General features: G+C 47.1%; 1 protein-coding gene across 2 annotated transcripts in view; it reads right to left on the bottom strand.

The window, feature by feature from the left end:
- The window catches only part of SRRM4 (serine/arginine repetitive matrix 4), a 168,768-nt gene that overhangs the window by 32,506 nt on the left and 120,728 nt on the right, over nucleotides 1-15,534 (bottom strand). For both annotated transcript variants that reach the window (XM_057527383.1, XM_057527385.1), the window contains exons 3-7: nucleotides 12,594-12,680; nucleotides 10,069-10,140; nucleotides 7,260-7,286; nucleotides 5,438-5,488; nucleotides 1,349-1,447 (exon numbers count right to left, since the gene is read on the bottom strand). In XM_057527383.1, the coding sequence (XP_057383366.1) occupies nucleotides 1,349-1,447; nucleotides 5,438-5,488; nucleotides 7,260-7,286; nucleotides 10,069-10,140; nucleotides 12,594-12,680 (336 nt within the window). The remainder of the gene's footprint in view (nucleotides 1-1,348; nucleotides 1,448-5,437; nucleotides 5,489-7,259; nucleotides 7,287-10,068; nucleotides 10,141-12,593; nucleotides 12,681-15,534) is intronic.

Here is a 15,534-nt window from a genome sequence, read left to right as displayed (position 1 = left end):
CTCACACATGCCAGGATGGAGAGATGCTGGGTTACTTTTGGGTTTTGGACAAAGTTCCTGTTTTTTCCGGGCTCGGACCTGATTGCAGAAGGGTCTTGTTTTTGCCTGGATCACTCAGGGTCACAGAGCAGCCTTGTGTGATGGTGATGTCCTCTGAAACTGTTGCTGTCCAGTGGGAACGCCAAGGCTATAGTACTCGATGTCAGGGGCTGCTTTCTCCTTTCGAATGCTTTTACACCTGGCTCCACGTTCACATCACCTGGGAGATTTAAAAATCTTGCTGCCCTGGACCTACCTCATCTGGATTAGATCAGAATGTGTGGAGCTGGGATCCAGGCACTGGTATTTTTAAAAACTTCCAAAGCGACCACAGTGCAGCCAAAGTGGAGAAGCTCTGGTCTAGCTCATGGTGTGATTGGGATGATTAACAGAGAGAATGTATTTGCAGTGGCAGCACAGCGCCTGGTTCAGAGTAGAATTTCGGTAAATATTTCTCCTCCTCCTCCTCCTTCCTCCAGACGTTCTGACTTAACTGGGATGCAGTGGGACCGGGACAGTGAGATTTTTAAACCTTCCCAAGTGACATGGCCACGTAGCCAAGTGTGAGAAGCACTTAAGAAAGAATAAAGGAGCCTCTGACATCTGGAAGCTGGCCTGGTACCATCAGGGGGCCCTTGATGTTCCCATTGGTCTCAACAATGTCAAACGCCAGCATCAACGAAGCCCCCTCCCTCTTCTTGTTCTCCTTACCCACAAGAACCGCTTCCTCTTCTCAGGCCGGGGCAGCCAATGTGTCAGCGTAAAGAGGCTCCAGGTTAGGAGAAACCAGACTCGGAAGGGCCTCAGAGCTAGGTACCTTGTGCTGTGTGGCCTTTCATACGTCACTTAGCTTCTCTGTGCTTAGAACAACCCTTAGTGAGAGACAGTCAAGTGCAGAGCCAGATGCCCCAGTTCAGTCCTAACCTCTGTCACTTAGTAGCTAAGTGCCTGGCAAGTTCCTTAACCTCTCTGTGCCTCAGTTTCCTCATCTCTAAAATGGGGATGACAATAGTGCCTCCTTCGTAGGGTTGTAGAGGGGATCACACAGGGGATCAGGAAGAGTGCTCAGCACCTGGACACAGAAGCACGGTGTTAGCAAGTCCTGTAGGTGGAGGCAGCGGGTCCATCTGTCTGCAGCCCCTTCTCTACAGGGAAGCGCAGACAGCCTGAGTGCGAGGCGGGGGCGCCCCTCTGCTGGGAAAGCGGCCTCCCCGACAGTGACAGTGGGAGGCAGAGCTGACGGTGACCGCGTCTCAGACGGGCTCTGGGCAGATGCCGGGGTGAGGAGGTGCCTCAGGGAGGGGGTTACCTGCTGTCACAGCTTGAGGAGCGGGACTCCGAACTCTGGGACCGCGAGGGGCAGTGGTGATGACGGTGGCGGTGAGACTTTCGGGGCCGGCTTCGCGATCTTGGGGCGGGTGGAGGGTGAGAAGGAACCAATCAGAGGAGAGAGAGACAGAGAGTTTTTGACCTTGTGACACACGTCTTTCTCTTGCACCGGAGTCACTGTCTCTCCCAAGGTCATGCATCTCCCCCGACCGGCCCCTTCCGTCACCCCCGCCTCCCGCCTGTGTAACCGGCCGTCCCTAACACAAGAGAGCAGAAAGGGGTCGTCTGGGGGAGACGGCCTGCCCCCCAGGGCTCTGCTGGGAGCAGAATCGTCACCTGCACACATCACCTCTCCCTCGCCTGAGGCAGGAGTCTCGATTTCTGACGGTTTCACGAACCAGTCAGATATGGTAATGTGTGAATCAGTCAGGCACTCAGAAAATATCAACCGAAGGGCATGGGTTAAAGAAAGTGTTTTGTCTCCAGAATAGTGCCGTGGTGCTGTATCTTCTAATTTTTCAAGTGAATGTAGAAGTTGAGATTTTTATGTAAATTATCCCTATTTTAAATGGAAGCTCATTTTTAAAAAAAGACACAGTTTGGGGCTATCAAAACACATTTGCAGAATCCATTAGGCCTTTGGGCTGCCAATCTGTAACCTCAGCCCTGGAAAGGTAAGTCTGGATTCTTAGCATGGAGTCAAAAGCCCACGCGCAGAGGGAGTTACAAACATCATCAACAACAAAAATTACACTACCACTGCCACTAAAACTGGTGTTATAACATGTTACTTCAACTTTCTCTAAATAGTAATGATGACTCAGAAGTAGCAGTAGCAGTGGCAGTGGTCACTGAGGATGTACAAGGAATGTCAATAGTTTGGGCCAAGTCAGGAAGCCAGTGGAAGTTAGAGATGATTCTATTGTGAGGTAGCTTGGTTATCCCAACAAAAGACTCAGGGATTCCGGTAATGTGATCATCAGACCATATCCCTTCCCTGTTTAAAGCCCTCCCGTTGTCCTCATGTCAAGTCCAAGCTCTGACCTTGAACCCCAAGCACCTTCAGGAGCCAGCCTCTGCCTAGCTCTCCAGCCTCCTTGCCTGGCATCTAGAGCCCTTGTTTGAAAGGCTCAAGCAACACCGAGGTGCTTGTATTCTGGCTCACACATTTCCCACATTTTATGATGCCCTGGTGATGGTGACGGTGATGGTGATGATGGTGATGGTGATGGTAGTGATGGTGATGGTGGTGATGGTGATGGTGATGGTGTTGATGGTGATGGTGATGGTGGTGATGGTGGTGATGGTGATGATGGTGATGGTGATGGGGATGATGGGGATGATGGTGATGATGGTGATGGTGATGGGGATGATGGTGATGGTGATGGGGATGATGGTGATGGGGATGGTGGTGATGGTGATGATGGTGATGATGATGGTGATGGGGATGATGGTGATGATGGTGATGGGGATGGTGATGATGGTGATGGTGATGGGGATGATGGTGATGGTGATGGTGATGGGGATGATGGTGATGGGGATGGTGGTGATGGTGATGATGGTGATGATGATGGGGATGATGGTGATGATGGTGATGGGGATGGTGATGATGGTGATGGTGATGGTGATGATGGGGATGATGGTGATGATGGTGATGGGGATGGTGATGATGGTGATGGTGATGGGGATGATGGGGATGGTGATGGGGATGATGGGGATGATGGTGATGGGGATGGTGATGATGGTGATGGGGATGATGGTGATGGGGATGATGGTGGTGATGATGGTGATGATGGGGATGATGGTGATGATGGTGATGGGGATGGTGATGATGATGGGGATGATGGGGATGGTGACGGTGATGATGGGGATGATGATGATGATGGTGATGGGGATGGTGATGATGGTGATGGATGATGGTGATGGGGATGATGGTGATGGGGATGATGGTGGTGATGATGGTGATGGTGATGATGGGGATGATGGTGATGATGGTGATGGGGATGGTGATGATGGTGATGATGATGGTGATGGTAGGTAACCCGTCTCTAACACATACTGCCTGCCAGGCACTGGGTTCTAAGCATTTTCCTTAAATGGACTCATCTACTCCTCATAACAACCTACAAAGTGGATTCTCTTATTACTCCTATTTTACAGATGCAGAAACCAAGGCACAGAGAGATTAAACCACTTGCCTAACCTGCAGCCTAGAATGGTTACCTCCATCCTTTGCCCCAGCCTAAGCCGCCCCTCCCTCAGGAAGCCTCCCCTCACCACCACACCCTCTTTCCTGCACCCAGGCTCCCACCTCACCCAGGGCTTCCATCTGCCACTGCTGTGCTGTGACCTGTCCCACATCTGTCCCCGGTGTCCTGCTGCGAGCTCCTCGAGGCCGGGAGGCACATCTGTCTAATCTCTGTCCTCAGGCCCCACACAGGGCCTGACACCTGTTAGGGCCTCTCTAAGGGATGCTGAATAAGAGGAAGTAAGTTACTCCAGCGGTCCCCTGTTTAAAAGCCGCCTTAACTAACCATAGATCTTGGCAAGAACAACCACCTGATCTCAGGGGTGTCTTATGTTTCTTGCTTCTCCCTCTCCTGACTCTTGTTTTTTGGCTTTCACAACCTTCTTTTATGTCCTGCTAGTGATTTCTGAGACTCGTCCAACTCTTGGCGCTGGGCAGGGTGGCCACCTTGCTGCCCTCAGGCAGGCAGTCCGTGCCTCTGTCATGATCTTCCCAGAACTCTTGGGGTCTGGGCGCAGCCCCCAGCTCAGTGACTGTCTAGACCGCAGCTCCACGGACAAGCCATGCTGAAGTCTCTGAGAACAGGCTCTGTCTGTGCTTAGCGTGAGCGTACACTCTATACAGATGACCAATGATTGCCTCTTGACGTGAACTGAACAAGCTTGATGATTGGGACGTTCTTCCCTGAGCTAACTCACAGCTCTATTGCTTCCTTCTGGAGCGTTCCCCAGGCCCCCGTGGTGGTGCCTGAAATGCCCTCTTTCGCACTGACCTTGGGTGAGGAGGCGCTTCAGGCCGGCAAAGCTGAGCGCCACGCCCTGCTTCCTCTTTTCCCTCCCCAGCAGCCCACTGACTTTCATCCCATTGCCTTTGATTCTCGTTTTAGAAGCTTCTTGGTGGGAGATAAAATGTTGGTTGATTGGAAAACACACTCACTAACATCTGCAAGGGTATAAAGTAGATGGGTTGTAACCAAATTTACTTTTAATTTGGCTGGGAACTGAACTCTTCAGGCAGCACTGGCTGATTTGTATTTCTACTACCAGCTATAAACCGTGAACCAGCTGGGACCCAAGGCCGGAGGTAGGAGCTCCCCTGATATCTCCATGCTCTAAGCCCAGAGGCTGGGGCTGGGACTCACATGTACACACACACGTGTGCACGCATGTGATCATGCCCCCTTACCCACCTGTGCACACACAGCACACACGTGCACAGGTAAAAACCATCCCGCACCCTCCCTATGAGTAATGCAAGCAGATTAAGCGGTGCACACGCCAAGGGCACCGAACTAGCACATAGTAGCAGACAGGGCACCTACATGCATGCTATTCAAGTTCATGCTCACATAAGCAAGGGCACACATATGCATTCGTGTGAACACAGATATATACCCCACCCCCCACACACACTATGCACCTGCATTGCACACAAATGTTTGCACGATGGAAGAATGTACAGATACTATTTACAAAGTGCACGCTACGCATATACGCACCACGTACAAACGTTACACAACGCACACAGGCACACAGAATTCACACACAATGGGCACACACATGCACACCGTTCACTTTCATGCATACACAGACACACATGCATACACACACATCACATACACAACCTTATGCACCCATGCATGCCAAACCCACAACTGCAGGTCTACACACAGTTCTGTCTTCCCCTTCCTTCTCCCCTCTTGCCCGCCCACCCTCCTCTCCCGGTCCCCATTTCTTCAGCAATTCTAACCCTCTGGCTGTTCACAGGTCAGTCCCCCACCTCCCCAAGCTGGAGAGTACGTTGCAGGTGGGATCTACTTACTGTTTTTTGTGCCTCTTCTCTTCCCTTCTTTTGTTTTTTGGGCTGGAGGAGCTGAATGAGAAATGGCCAATTAACTGAAAGATGCAAAATTCTAGCGAAAGACAAAGTAGTCAAAATGCTTAACACACGGTGGTCACTAGATTCAGGCAGTTTGGGAATGGACACTGATCATTTCTAAGATGAGAGCAGTTGCTGCCAACGTTTTCACCCAGTGGGCTCAGCTAGACACACCAACCCACACGTACAGACTGCGGATGGGGGACGGAGGATGCTGAGATTGGCTCTGGTAGCTTCATAATAACAGCAGTAGCAAAGGTAATCATATCTGCCATGCTTTGAGGCTTTCTTATCAAGTAAGCGCTGTGCTAATACCTTTTGGCAATAATCTCATTTCATTCTCCCTACAACCTATGGGCAGTGGCACATTTAATAAGCACTCATTTTCCAGAAATAGAAACTGAGCCTTAGACAGGCTAAGAAACTTGACCAGGATCACAGAGGTGAGCTGGAAAGTGGCCCCAGACCATGGGTCCCCAGGGCCCTTCCTCTTGACTGCTGTTCAATCAATTTCTAAGAGAAAAGAATGGAATATCCAGGGAGCTGCTCTAAAGCCTCATGAAGTTTGGCAGATTCCGAAACGTTCTGCTCGTGAATATTCAAGTATCTGTTTTCTTTTAAAGTCACAGTACTGGGGTGTGGCAGAATGGACAATGATGACTCAGGGTCCCAGCATCATGAAATAGAGGCCCCAGAGGGCGAACACTGTTTGGTAGTTCAAGCCAGACCGGCTTCAGAGGGTCACCAGGAACGCATCACTGACCTAAGTCCTGGGGAGGAGAAAATTTGATTTCATCCAACTGAAATCGCACCTTGACATGTGTCTGGGACTCAGCCTGGGAGGTGGAGAGCCCAGGACCTCACTGAACGATCCAAGTTCACATCCTGGCTCTGCTGCTGAGTTGCTGTGTGACATCAGGCAGGTTACCTGTCCTCCTGAAGACCCAGTTTCCTTGCCCTTAAAATGGGGCCATTGCTCAAGCTGTTGGGCTGAGCGGATGGATGACATTGGTTATCAGTGTCTACTTGTTAACTGAATGAATGAAAGGCCTTTGCACTCTGTCAGCTGCTGGCATTGTGCTATTGTTATTTTGGAAGCTGCAGAAGGGTGTCCTGATCCTCTGTCTGACAGATTTGGGTTTGAGTTTTGGCTCTGCTACCTTCTGACCGTGTGTCTGTGGACATGCCTGCCACACCTCCTGAGTCTTAGTTTCTTCATCTGTAAAATGGAAATAATAAGGATACCCACTGCACAGCGTTGTGATGGGGATTAATGGAGATTACGTACACACACGCATGGAAAAGGCTTAGCACAGGATCTAATTTATAGTGAGTACCCCACAGGTGACAGCGTTATTTGTGCTCACCCTGTGCTTCTAGCACTCGGCCTCTGTCCCTTGGCTAGGATCTGGGAAGGCTTTGGTGGGGTGACTGGGGCTGATGCTTCTCTACATGCCCCAACCCAAGATTTCAACCAGCAGTCAAACAAACAGACTCTGGCACGGGTGGCGAGACCGGCCAGGGAGAGGAATCGGTAGGAGCTGGTCCGGCAGCAACCATCTGGCCTGGGGGAAATTGAAAGTCTGGCTTGGAACTTTCAGGGAAACCAGATCATGGCCTTCATTTCAGAGGAAACTGAGGCCCAGGAAGATGAAGGGGGCGTGAACACAGAGGTAGAAGCAGAGAGCTTGACCCTAGATGCTGCTTAAACCTGGTTAGGAAAGCAGAAAGCTAAGCAGGCAGCCAGAGGCAACAAGATGCTTACCTGTGCCTTCTCTTCTTGGAGAATGACCTAATTGAGGGCAAAAAAAAAAAAAGGAAGAGAGAGAGGGAGGAAGGAAAGGAGAGAGACAGGGAGGGAGTGAAGGAGAGGAAGGAAGAGGGAAGAAAGGAACAGAGGGAGGGAGGGAAGAAAATAAATGTGAGTCTGAAGTTTCTTTTCCTGGGACGGATGTATCAGTGCATTTGTCATCAGGCTACAAGGGGACCGGGACACTTAGCAAATCCTCCTCCTCTTTTAGATTTGAAGGTCATATGGGAAACATTGGTTTGCGTTTTGAATTTCCAGGTCAAAACCTACCAGAGTTTCAATCCTCACCCAAATTTGTCAGTAAGCCTGTCCTGGAAAAGGTTGCATGAGGGGCCAGAAGAGAGTCCCTCTGCCTCTTCCCCAAGTCTCACTTTGGTCTTTTCTCTCAACTAGTTGTGGATGCTTCATCATCATCATCATCATCATTTTCATCTTCATGGGACAACCGACTTCCACACGTGGAACTCTTTACTGGTGGCCAGGCTCCGTGCTAAGCATGTCTCACATACAATCTCATTCAATCTCTTCCCCAAACCTGTGAAGTACTATTAACAACCATTTAACAAAGATGCTGAAGCTCAGAGAAGTTAGTTAAGTTGCCAAGGGCCACACAGCTTCACCTATGTAAGCCCGATTCATTCTTCAGAGCCCCACACAGATGTCATCTTCTCCTTGTAGCATTTTCCAATCCACTCAGGCTGGTCTGGTGCCTCCTCTCTGTTCCCACAAACCCTGGGTGAGCTTCTGAGCTTAGCCTCACTAAGGTACAGACTTCTGCATAATACGACTACCATTTTCCCCACTAGAACGTGAGCAACTTCAGGGCAGGGACTGGGTTCTGCTCGCTGCTCTGTTCTCAGGGCCCTGAATCCTAATCTGTGACACACAATGGGTATTCAATAAATAGATGTGAAAAATGGGATATATATATATTTTAAACCCTGAAGCCTTAGTTAATTGAAAGGGAGAAAAAAAAGCTCAATGCATCCTCTACCCCTCGATCCCAGCTCCAAAACGTCAACCATCACTAACCAAACATTTCAGGAACTTGGAGAAAATGGACTAGAATTAGAGCTATGCTCAGTAGATGAGGGCTTGGGAAGAACCGGCATTTGTATTTCCCCCTCCTAATTCCCCATGTCGTGGTCCTTCTTCCCTCTAAACCTCCAGCAACCCCTGGGCCACTGGTAGCCCCCAGAAAGCAAGCCTGTTTCCAACCCTCTGGCCTAGTTTCCTTCCCATGAGAAGAGCCCTTGACTAAGAAGCCACTTGGCTCCCAAGATCCATATAGAAAAATGCTCCTGCTTCCCATGCAACCCCTAAACTGGGACAAACTGCTCAGCATAGGAAGGTGACGAGACGGCAGTCTGCGGTCACAGGCAGGCCCTGCCTCGACAAAGGACTCTGTGTTGGGAAAGTTTCGAACACCAAATTAGCAACATTTTGCAACTGGTTTGCCCACACCTTGTCTTGAGCACAAACTCAGAGAGCATCAGCTGACGTGTTTGGGCAGCTGGTAGACATAATCGGTGAGGCCAAACTGAGTTGAGACCTTTCTGGCCACAAGGGCTGAAAGGCAACCACACCCCTGGGTTGGGGAAAGCCACACGGGGGCTACTTCGAATGAGAGGGTGAGATGCGGCGGGGAGGGGAACCCAAATGACCTCTTACCTTTTGTTCTGCTGCGATGGTTTAATTGCACAAATAATCCACCACCCGTGTAGGAAAATTGGAAGATACAGATAAGCAAAAATAAAATATAAACCGCTCTTTCCCTGTCATCCACAGCCAACCACAGCAAATATCTTAACTTCCAAAGATAGCTTCACACTCTCTGAGCCCAGGGGGCCAAACAAGCTCTGTAAACGTGTGTAGATGGAGGGGAGCAGGTTAGGTGGGGACAGTGCAGCACCTCCGCTCTGTCTAAACACACAGCAACTCCTCAGCTCCAGCTGATGGCTGCCTGTGGGAAAACCGGTCCAATGAAGACAGCCTCTGATTTTACAGAGGAGCAGGAAAACTTTGATTTTTGTATAGTGAAATCTTTCAATTATAAAATGTTGGCTTGGCCCATTAACCACAGATTTGAGACCTCTGGTGCATAGCCTTCCTGTCTTTTATTTTTCCCCATAAGCGTGCGTGCGTGCGTGTGTGTGTGTGTGTGTGTGTGTGTGTGTGTGTACATGCACAGGTGTATAGTGAGCTCCTTTGGGACTGTGTGTCCAGTTCCTAATGCCCCTTAACCACTGTCCACAAGGGCATACGATCCAGAAGCCATGTTTCACAGGATTCCATTCTCTAGGACATAGTTGGACCAACCAGAAAGGTCTCTCCTTGGGAATTTGGAATAAGGAGCAAGACCGAGAGATACAGCGTCTTCCTGTGGCTGGTCTGCAACATGAAGAGACAGGAACAGGGTGCAGACTCCACGTCCCCGTGTGCACCAGGGGGCCCAGCTTGGGTTGTGTCAGCTTTCCATTCGTCGGTTCTAGCCCCTCACTGAGGCCTGGCTGGTCCCTGAGACATTCCTGTCTCCTTAGAACAAATTCCCCTCTGGCCTGAGTTAGCATTAGTGGGCCTCTGGTCCTTGCAACCAGAGTCCCAAGTTAGACGAGATACAAATACACGACAACACATAGATGAGGATTTTTTAATAAATGAAACGATAAGCTTCCAAACGACCTTGCAGTGCCATCCACTGTCACCTCCACCCTCACCCCAGCGGGAACATCCCTGTTTATTTGCAGAGGAGGAAGGACAGTACCTGTGTCTCTTATGTTTCTTGGAACTTTTCTTCTTCTTTTTCTTGACAGGCGATGGGCTATATGATGGGGATCTGCCGGGGAGGGGAGACACACTTCAGAGGGAGGCTTTGAGGGTCAGGGTTGGTTTCATAGAGACCCTTCTCCAGCCCCCAGACATGCCTCAGCTCTTTCAGTAACACACATCAAGGATGATAATTTGTAGAGTTAGTTTGCATTTGTTTCAAATGTTACCACGTGTTTTACTACATGTATTATCTCATTTAATCCTTCCACACACTTCTTAGGTAGGTACAATTGCTACCTTCCCTTTTCAGACAAAGAAAGCAGGGTTCAGAGAGGTAAAGTGACTTGCCCAAAGACACACAGCCAAGAAGGTGGGTGAGCTGAGATTCAAACTGAAGACTCACTGATCCCAGGGGCTTTGCTCTCAATCACTATAGCACCCACAGCTGCTCTCCTGGTCAGGCCATAAATACTTATTTTTGTCTGCTGCCCTCTTCCAAAACTGCACATACTTTAAAGGTCTCTCCTCTGCTCCACCCTATGTCTCCCTGGTAAGACCAACCCCTGCAGGAGATCTTGCCAGGATGCACTCAGCACAGTGGTGCCATGAAGGGGTTACCCGAGAAACAGACGCCCTAGAATCATGATCATGACTCAAGGCTGAGGTTCGGTAACCCGAGTTCCAATTCTGACTCTACCATTAATTTATAAGTCACCTCGGCCATGTCACTGCTCACTCCAAGTCTCCTGTTCTCCCACTGATAAAATACCACGGTTGAAGCGTATCAGGAGCTGCAAACTCAACACCAACAGAGGCCTGCCTCTCAGATAGCTTAAATGGATGCAGCAGGTTGGGGTGGGGGGTAGCAGGGGAGACAGTAGGGAGTGGTGAGGCCTGTGGTGAACCAGAGAGCACCTGACCCAGGGGTATGGCTGCTTCTCAGATCAGCTGAAGGTCTCAGGTAGGAATGCAGGCCTGGGCTTCTAGAGCTCCTGCCTTTTGAATAGAAGTTGCCAGAAAAACATATTTTCGTGTGACATCTCCTGGTTTTAAAATATGGCCACCAATTAAAAAGACAAAAAACACTTTGCAGGTCAAATAAAACATGTCTGCAGGGGGAGATACAGGGTTGAGAAACAATCGGACTTAGGGAATCATAGCACTTGTCCCCAAAGAGTGCTCACTGGACATACTGAATGAATGAATGAATGAATGATGGGAGTCTGATCCCTCTGGTTTCCTCCTTTGACATGTTCTCCTGTCCATACCTAAAATCAGGAAGCTCAGGCCACTTACCCCAATTCCACCCCTCGCCCTAGAATGGATGGAACTCAGGGTCTTCATTCACAGTCCCCTCTGGGTCCTCTTTGGGCCTAGCCCCTTAGAACTAGGTGAAAGGGGTGTGGAGGGAACAGGGCCCCGGAAAACCTGGAGTTAGGGCCTGAGTCATCCAGACTCTGCTCTCTGCTGCCCCCTGCAGGCTTCTTCAAATACTGCCTCCAAGGTTTGCTGGGATTTTTAACTCGCCCCTCTAAGGAACATCTCTCTGATCACCCCTTGGGGTGTGGAACACTGAACCTGCTTTTAGTCTAGGGATTGACAGCTTAGAAGAAAATCTGACAATATTTTTAAATACAAAAAAATTAAAAGGTATTGTACATAGAAAAACCTCACAGGGTTCAAAAGAGTCAATAGCTGGCCAAAAATATAAAGTCCATTATCCTTGGCATTTGTGTGTGGTGGAAGCAACTGAGGAGCCCGGAATCAAGTGTCTGTAGGTTCTGTCACCTCCTCTCTGAGACTTTATTTTCTCATCTCTAAAATGGGGATAATAGCTTATAAGAGAAATGAGTCATGGTGACTAGAGTTGACAATACTGTACTGCTAAGAGATTAGATCTTAAAAGATCTCATCACAAGAAAAACCATTGTTAACTATATGAGGTGATGGATAGGTTAACCACACTTACTGTGGTAATCATTTAGCAATATAAACATATGTCAAATCATGACGCTGTAACCTTGGACTAATACAATGTTATAGGTCAATTATATCTCAGTAAAACTGGGAAAATTTTTTTAATAAAAATAAAATGGGGATAATAATGCCTGCCTGCTAGATCGTGGTCAAGCGTAAAAGAGATCATGGAGATCACAGTGCTTGGTACAGCCGCTCACATACGTGAGGTCTCCAAAAATAAATAAATAAGTAAATATGCATGGTCATGACTATGCTTCAGACTAGTCATTTACTATGTGCCAGACACTGTGACAGCTGCTTCCACATCCATCCTATCACCTAATTCTCATAAAACCCCAAGAGGCAGGTATTTCCACCATTTTACAGAAGTGGAAACAGGCTCAGAGAGGTGAAGTGACTTGCCCAAGGTCACACAGCTAGTTAAGAGGCATAGAGGGGATCTGAATCCCAGGGGAGTCACTGTCTGACTCCAAAGCCCTTATTACCCCTCTTTTGTCCATTTCCCCATCTACAGTGTTCCATGTCCCTTGGGGCCCTCACCTCCTTCTCTTCTTCCGGGTAGCTTTCTTCTTTTTCTTCTTCCCCCTGGAGGAAGGGGGTGGCGTCAAGTCTTTGCCTTGGGAGGCACTGAGGGGAAAACAGAACTGGGCATTAGAGGACACAGGGTTCCCCAAACCCCCAATCAGGGCTGTTGCTGCTGGGAAAGGATCCAGTTCCTTGGAGGGTGAAGGACCCATAGTGAATACTTAATTACCACCTCATGGCTGATTTGGTTTCACTTCAGATTAAATGCCTCAAATAAGGAGTTAATGCTGACCTAATGCGACAGATGCTGTACGTTACCCAAACATCAATTGATTAGTTAAATCAGAGTTATAGAGGTTAACTGCTCCTTAATAGATTTATTATTGAATTTGCAAATGGCTCACCTTGGTAAATAAATCAGTTTTTAAATAATTAATCGGCAGTTCAGCACCCTATCTCCCCAATACATCATGTCTGTAGTTCCTGCTGGAAATTAAATAGGAGGCAGAAGGTAGGTTAAGTAGCAGCTGATTATTAAAAGTATATTTGCCAAGGTCTAATGTAACAAGATACATTTCTGATATCGCTTCAAGGAACCTCAAAATCCTCCACTTTTCAGGAATAATTATTTGCTGTTCAATTAAATTCAAATGCTCAGGCTGCAGTTAAATGAAGTCAAGTTATCTCCTTTTATAATTGGGGCAGGCTTCAGGGATTTTCTTTAAAGCACTATCCCATGGCAAAAAGATATGGTTTTGGATGAAAAACTGCTTGGGAATTGAAACATGCCAACCCAGCTGAACCTCTTTGGGAAAACAGATTATTAATAAAATGTTATTGTCATTATTAGTAACAACACAGCTACCGTTTATTCACTTATTATGCACCAAATGTTTTAAATACTTTGATGCTCACAAAAGCACTTTGAGGGTGTTATGTTTTTTATTTTTTAACATCTTTATTGGAGTATAATTGCTTTAAAATGGTGTGTTAGTTTCTGCTCTACAACAAAGTGAATCAGCTATACATATACACATATCCCCGTATCTCCTCCCTCTTGCATCTCCCTCCCACCCTCCCTATCCCACCCCTCTAGGTGGTCACAGAGCACCAAGCTGATCTCCCTGTGCTATGCGGCTGCTTCCCACTAGCTATCGATTTTACATTTGGTAGTGTATATATGTCCATGCCACTCTCTCACTTCATCCCAGCCAACCCCTCCCCCTCCCCGTGTCCTCAAGTCCATTCTCTACATCTGCGTCATTAGTCCTGTCCTGGCCCTAGGTTCTTCAGAACCATGTTTTGTTTTTTTTTTTAGATTCTATACATATGTGTTAGCATATGGCATTTGATTTTGTCTTTTTGACTTACTTCACTCTGTATGACAGGCTCTAAGTCCATCCACCTCACTACAAATAACTCAATTTCGTTTCTTTTTATGGCTGAGTAATATTCCATTGTATATATGTGCCACATCTTCTTTATCCATTCATCTGATGATGGACACTTAGGTTGCTTCCATGTCCTGGCTATTGTAAATAGAGCTGCAATGAACATTGTGGTACATGACTCTTTTTGAATTATGGTTTTCTCAGGGTATATGCCCAGTAATGGGATTGCTGGGTCATACGGTAGTTCTATTTTTAGTTTTTGAAGGAACCTCCATACTGTTCTCCATAGTGGCTGTATCAATTTACATTCCCACCAACAGTGCAAGAGGGTTCCCTTTTCTCCACACCCTCTCCAGCATTTGTTGTTTGTAGATTTTCTGATGATGCCCATTCTGACCGGTATGAGGTGTTACCTCATTGTAGTTTTGATTTGCATTTCTCTAATAATTAGTGATGTTGAGCAGCTTTTCATGTGCCTCTTGGCCATCTGTATGTCTTCTTTGGAGAAATGTCTATTTAGGTCTTCTGCCCATTTTTTGATTGGGTTGTTTGTTTCTTTAATATTGAGCTGCATGAGCTGTTTATATATTTTGGAGATTAATCCTTTGTCCATTGAGTCGTTTGAAAATATTTTCTCCCATTCTGAGGGTTGTCTTTTCATCTTGTTTATAGTTTCCTTTGCTGTGCAAAAGCTTTAAAGATTCATTAGGTCCCATTTGTTTATTTTTGTTTTTATTTCTATTACTCTAGGAGGTGGGTCAGAAGAGATCTTGCTGTGATTTATGTCAGAGTGTTCTGCCTATATTTTCCCCTAAGAGTTTTATAGTGTCTGGCCTTACATTTAGGTCTTTAATTCATTTTGAGTTTATTTTTGTGTATGGTGTTAGGGAGTGTTCTAATTTCATTCTTTTACGTGTAGCTGCCCAGTTTTCCCAGTACCACTTATTGAAGAGGTTATCTTTTCTCCATTGTATATTCTTGCCTCCTTTATCAAAGATAAGGTGACCATATGTGCGTGGGTTTATCTCTGGGCTTTCTATCCTGTTCCATTGATCTATATTTCTGTTTTTGTGCCAGTACCATACTGTCTTTGATGACTGCAACTTTGTAGTATAGTCTGAAGTCCAGGAGCCTGACTTCTCCAGCTCTGTTTTTCTTTCTCAAGATTGCTTTGGCTATTTGGGGTCTTTTGTGTTTCCATACAAATTGTGAAATTTTTTGTTCTAGTTCTGTGAAAAATGCCATTGGTAGTTTGATAGGGATTGCATTGAATCTGTAGATTGCTTTGGGTAGTACAGTCATTTTCACAATGTTGATTCTTCCAATCCAAGAACATGGTATATCTCTCCATCTGTTGGTATCATCTTTAATTTCTTTCATCAGTGTCTTATAGTTTTCTGCATACAGGTAGGTCTTTTGTCTCCTCACGTAGGTTTATTCCTAGGTATTCTACTCTTTTTGTTGCAATGGTAAATGGGAGTGTTCCCTTAATTTCTCTTTCAGATTTTCCATCATTAGTGTATAGGAATGCAAGAGATTTCTGTGCATTAATTTTGTATCCTGCT

The sequence above is a fragment of the Balaenoptera acutorostrata genome, chromosome 13, assembly GCF_949987535.1.
Source record: "Balaenoptera acutorostrata chromosome 13, mBalAcu1.1, whole genome shotgun sequence".
In the NCBI taxonomy this organism is placed as follows: domain Eukaryota; kingdom Metazoa; phylum Chordata; class Mammalia; order Artiodactyla; family Balaenopteridae; genus Balaenoptera; species Balaenoptera acutorostrata.
The sequence above is the reverse complement of the archived record's forward strand: the minus strand, read 5'-3'. Positions and strand labels throughout refer to the sequence as shown.